General features: G+C 38.2%; 1 protein-coding gene across 1 annotated transcript; it reads left to right on the forward strand.

Annotated features, from left to right (window-relative positions):
- Positions 1–727: 727 nt before the first annotated feature.
- LOC116258986 (uncharacterized) lies at positions 728–5,037 on the forward strand. The gene is made up of 2 exons (XM_031636557.2): positions 728–928; positions 4,549–5,037. Exons 1-2 carry the CDS (start codon positions 785–787, stop codon positions 4,975–4,977), a joined length of 573 nt encoding a protein of 190 aa, XP_031492417.1. The 5' UTR covers positions 728–784; the 3' UTR covers positions 4,978–5,037.

Raw genomic sequence — 5,037 nt, forward strand, 5'->3', positions numbered from 1 at the left:
AATTAGCCTCCATCAGCCTAATTATTAACTTTGGCTTTTTTTTCTCCAATGTAGCTCCTCCTCTTTTAAGCAGATGTCTTACTCTTTCTTGGGAAGCAATTCGTATTGAGAATCAATCATGCCTTGTTCATGGGAGTTCAGGATCTTTTGTAGTTCTTTTTGGCTTGCTTTGATTTTTGGGGGGATCCTGCCAAAAGGAATTGCAATTCTAGGCAATAAGAGTATTTTTTTTAACTCTCTTAAGCTTTATTAAGAAGTTGAATCATAGGGCAACCTGGAGTGTCATAATACCATACATGTTCAGTAACTTCCTCATGCTCAAAGATATTCTCTTGAGAGTATTTCTGTCATTTTTTTTATCTTATTAAATTAGATTATGATCCGTCAAGGGGGCTTCAGACAACAAGGAACATGCCTTTAGTTTGATTTTTATGAGTGTTGTTATGTTTCTGTGTCTTTTAAGTGATGAAATTGGGGGAATTGAAAGGCTTTCATCCAAAACTGTGGGTTGATGGCCTCTTTGTTCATCCATAAATTTTGCTTGTGTATCGAAAATGAATCGGGTCATGAATCGGCAATCGAATCTTAAGGGCGCATCCGGGAGCGACGTGGCAGCACGTGTGATTCATCGTTAATCGTTGGTTCAGATGAGCTCAATCCTTGCAGGCAATGAACTCCACCAATGAAGCGCCGACACGTGCACCTGCTCGAGGCCACGGGATTGCCTTTTTTGGGGTGTGATCAGAAGCTTGGTTTCTGAGGAATCCACGCCGTCCCCATCACAATGGGAACTCTTCTCCACCTTCATGGTGGCTCTGTGTTGTCGGCGATGGCTTCTCGAGGCGGAGTGGTTCCTCGTCCTTCTTCGCCCTTCCAGACAGTGGCTGCTCAGAAGCCTTCTGGCACGCGCTCCATTGGCACCAGGAAGGTGAGGTGTCTGTAAATCATCGCTGTGCGTGAGTGTGTGGGGTCTCGTCTTGTAGTACTTCATGATACTAATTCTTCATGATAAAAATGATTTGTGGTTGTGGAAGCAGTTCAGTTTGGTTTTATTCTCTGTTAACCTTTGTTGGTTTTGGTGTTTGATGTTCCAGATAGAAGATGAGTGTCCAGTTCTGCTTTTTATTGTCTACTTACGCCTTTTCTCCTCTTCTTATGGTCTTTGGTTACATATGTTTGGAAGGTGACGGGATTCTGGTTTTAGGAAATGGGTAGCAGAATCTATTGGAACATGACCCAGAACTTGCGAGATGCAACTTTGGATTTGCATAATATAATTCATGTGTGCTCTTCATTTCTTAGATGGTTTTAATTATTAGAGTTAATTTTATGTGGAAGCTTTCTGATTTCATTTTTTTAATTGTCTGTGAGTTAATTTTATGTGTTCCACATGCTTTCTGATTTCATTTTTTAATTGTCTGTACGACATCATTCTATTCAGTTACTGCAAATCAAGTTTAAAAGTTTTGAAAATGTCTTCTGCTTTAGTTCTTGTACTTTTTTGCTACTTTCAGTTTCTTTTTTGACCTACACTGGTACATATAAGAGTACGAAAATATAGAGAATGGAAAATAGTTATTTTTTGTTTCTGAATTTCGCTGAAGTGTTTGAATGAAGAATGTTATAAATTGGCAAACAATCTACATATTCTTAATACTTTCAGGTTTGGATAAGTTAGCAAATCTCTTTCTGCTGATAGGGAGGTAGATATGTAAGGGTGTGTAGAACATGATCACAATCTTAAAATAAGGTGGTTATTTACCTAGTTTGTTCCTTCAATCACAAAAATCATATTCATCGTAGAAAGAAAGATGCTCCAGATGCTTCACGTAAACAAGTGCTTCACATAAACAAGCATTTCTGTTTCTATTTAGAAATCTACATGTCTCCTAGGAGATTTCACAAATGTGGTTCAATTAATCCACATATATTTCTCTCTCAAAGCCTTGCCTACCACCTATTGGTACTCCCTCATTAATTAGGTTTTGTGAAGCAACACAATCAGTTAGGACCATACATGGTAGAACCTTGAGGTATTAAGCTGAAAGTTTGACATAATGAAACATCATAAACAAAAGAAAAGTTTCCTGTGATATGTAGATGTATTACGTCCATATCTGTGCCTGCATATTGCTAACTCATGGCATGTCTAATCAAGCAAGACATATGCTTATCTGGGAAAAAATGAAATAGCATAATTACATGGGCCAGCAGTGAAAAATAAGGTACACACTTCATAACAGTTCTGAAGAAAACTGAAACAGAGAAAAATGTGTGGGTATTGTGTTTGACTACAGGGCCTTAAGTGGTTTACTGAGGCATGTAACTAGATGGAAATGTCTGATGGATGATTCTTCTCTAACTCTTAAAATGTGATTTCATCTCTCTCATTTCTTGGACATGTACAGTTCACTTCTTTATCAGTGCATGCCTTAAAATTTATGGTGTTTTACTTTTTGGAATCAAATCCCCCATTCAAACAGGGTAGGTTGAATGCGAAGTGACAACAGTGACTCCCACCTGGTTAATAAATAGCTTTCATCCAGTAGTCCATTATGTGGACCTCCATTTAATATACTATTGTTCCTTTTGGAAATATTTAATCTGGTGTGGTGGTGCCTGTTCAGCTTACAAGCTTAAGCTTCATTTCACTTAAGGAATGGCTATTCTTCAACATTGCTAGGTTGCTTAGTGGAAATTTCATGGGTTTCTTTTGGTTGTAATCTTTGGTTCAATGGAAGTTAGGCCAGGATTCTGCTAAATTGTGGTGGTAGATAAATATCATCTTCTAATGGTGAGCTGACATTACCGTAGTTCTTATATACATTCTCAAGAATGTCTAGAAATAATGTATTAGATGGTGCATATTCTGTAGCATGCTATGTTGCATGGATTCCAGCACCTTATGTGCTTATGCAAATGAACCATGCTTGCATTTGCCAAATTATTCACCATATTGGCTTTGTTCATGTAATGTATTTTCTGCGACGTCATCCTATAACAGTACAACTTACCAGTTTCAGGGTACAAATTTATATGACATCCATAATTCTTTTTGAACTAAAAGGTGGATCTGCGTTCAAAATCTCAGCGGAGTCAACTGATTCGACTCAGTGACCATCCTCAACCTGGTCAAAAAATGGGAAAGCCAGGAAATTAACAAGACACCCGGGTCAACTGAAACATAAGACTGATTTAACTGAGTCATAAATATATGTGGATTATGCTCTATATGTCTATGTCAGATAGGTGGGAGGTGTGGATGCAGATGTGGGTCCAGGTGTGACAATATTCACAAAAAATTTGTGTGCCGGTGAAGCGGGGTATATGTATGTAAAATCTGTTATATAATTAATTAACTGTTTAACGGCTTCAATTGTCTGTATTTGTAAATAATTTTGTTGCATTAAAGTTACCTTAGTCTAATTTAGAGTTTTAATAAATAGAATAAAGTTTTTTTAAGATGACTGTTTTTCTGAAGATGACCCTGTGATCGTCCTTTAAAAGGGATGATAGAGGGACATTCCCACAGAGAGAGAGAGAGAGATGAGATGGGTGTGAGCCTGTGAGGCATGGACATGTGAAGTGAGGTAAGCTTCCCTCTGTGTGTGTGTGTGTGTGTGTGTGTGTGTGTGTGTATGTTTAAGGTAAAGAAGAGGGAGTATGGTCAACAGCCCATGGCTTGCATTGATTGATTCGGATGCTGCACTAGAAGCGAGTGCATCTACGTGCCTTAGGTATAGATCATATTACATGGCATGTGTATATACATACTTATATTCTATGAAATTTTCATTGTCACAAATGAAAGATGCATATACATGCACTGGTAACAAAATTATAGTAAAGATATACATATTTGCCTTTTCATAACATATTATATATAATATATTCTGTCACAATGAATTATCAATGGCATGATATACATATTGAATGTACTTTATGCAAAAAATGTACTTGTCAAAATCAGGCTGAGTCAAATTGACCCAGCGAGCCACAAGTCAATCTATTCTCAGTGAGTTCCAAGCTACATGTTTTTTAAAACCTTGAGGTTGTTGGCCTTCTTGTGCAGGTAACTGTACAAATGCTGAACCAAAATTAGACAATGTCGCAGTGTCAAATAATAAGCAACCCACTTCCTTCCTTTTCAGAAAAGATAAAACCAGTAATATAAAATTACTAAAAAGTGCTGGTGGATTCACTAGAAATTATCAGAAGGCATATCTGGTTCTCCTTGCATAATTTTCTGGTTCTGCCTCTGATAAAAAGCTTTTTCCATCAACCAAAGTAATATTCTGTACCAGAATTTTCTGAACTAGAATGGAATATTTTGCACCTAGAAATCTATGAACAAATTTCTCAGACACGTGTGGTTTCAAACAGCTGTCCATGTAAAAATAAAAATGGCTTCCTTTGTCATGCCAGGGGGTATTCAGTCACTTACCTTATGTCCCTAACAATGTGAAAAGTTTGGTAGAAAAATTACATTTTCTCCTTTACTAGTCCAACCTAGAGTGATTGACTTGCTGCCATGATCTTTACAACCAGGGTACAATAGCATTTCCTGTTGGTGAGCCGTATACTGGTCCACGTCAACTCAACTCCAACTCATCACCAGTTAAGCTTCTATCAAGAGTACAGGAATTGAGACTGTTAAGCAAAGCTGAGAAGGCCGGCTTACTATCTGCAGCTGAGAAGTTCGGGCTGTCACTCTCAACAGTGGAAAAACTGGGCTTACTCTCAAAGGCAGAAGAATTGGGAGTCCTGTCTGCAGCCACAGATCCAGGGACTCCCACTGCCCTGTTGAGCCTGAGCCTTGGACTGCTGCTCTTGGGACCCCTTTGTGTCTTCTTTGTCCCAGAGGAGAACACACTGGAGATAGTTGTGCAGGTAGTTGTGGCTCTAGTTTCCATTGCTGGTGGCTCAGCAGCCTTTGCTGCATCAAATTTTGTATCAAACTTGCAGAAATCTGATTAACAGTAATTGTGTACATCTATTATCCACTGAATCTCAGTTTGTAAAATAATACTTCATCTC

This window comes from Nymphaea colorata, chromosome 8, assembly GCF_008831285.2.
Source record: "Nymphaea colorata isolate Beijing-Zhang1983 chromosome 8, ASM883128v2, whole genome shotgun sequence".
NCBI classification, from domain to species: Eukaryota; Viridiplantae; Streptophyta; class Magnoliopsida; order Nymphaeales; family Nymphaeaceae; genus Nymphaea; species Nymphaea colorata.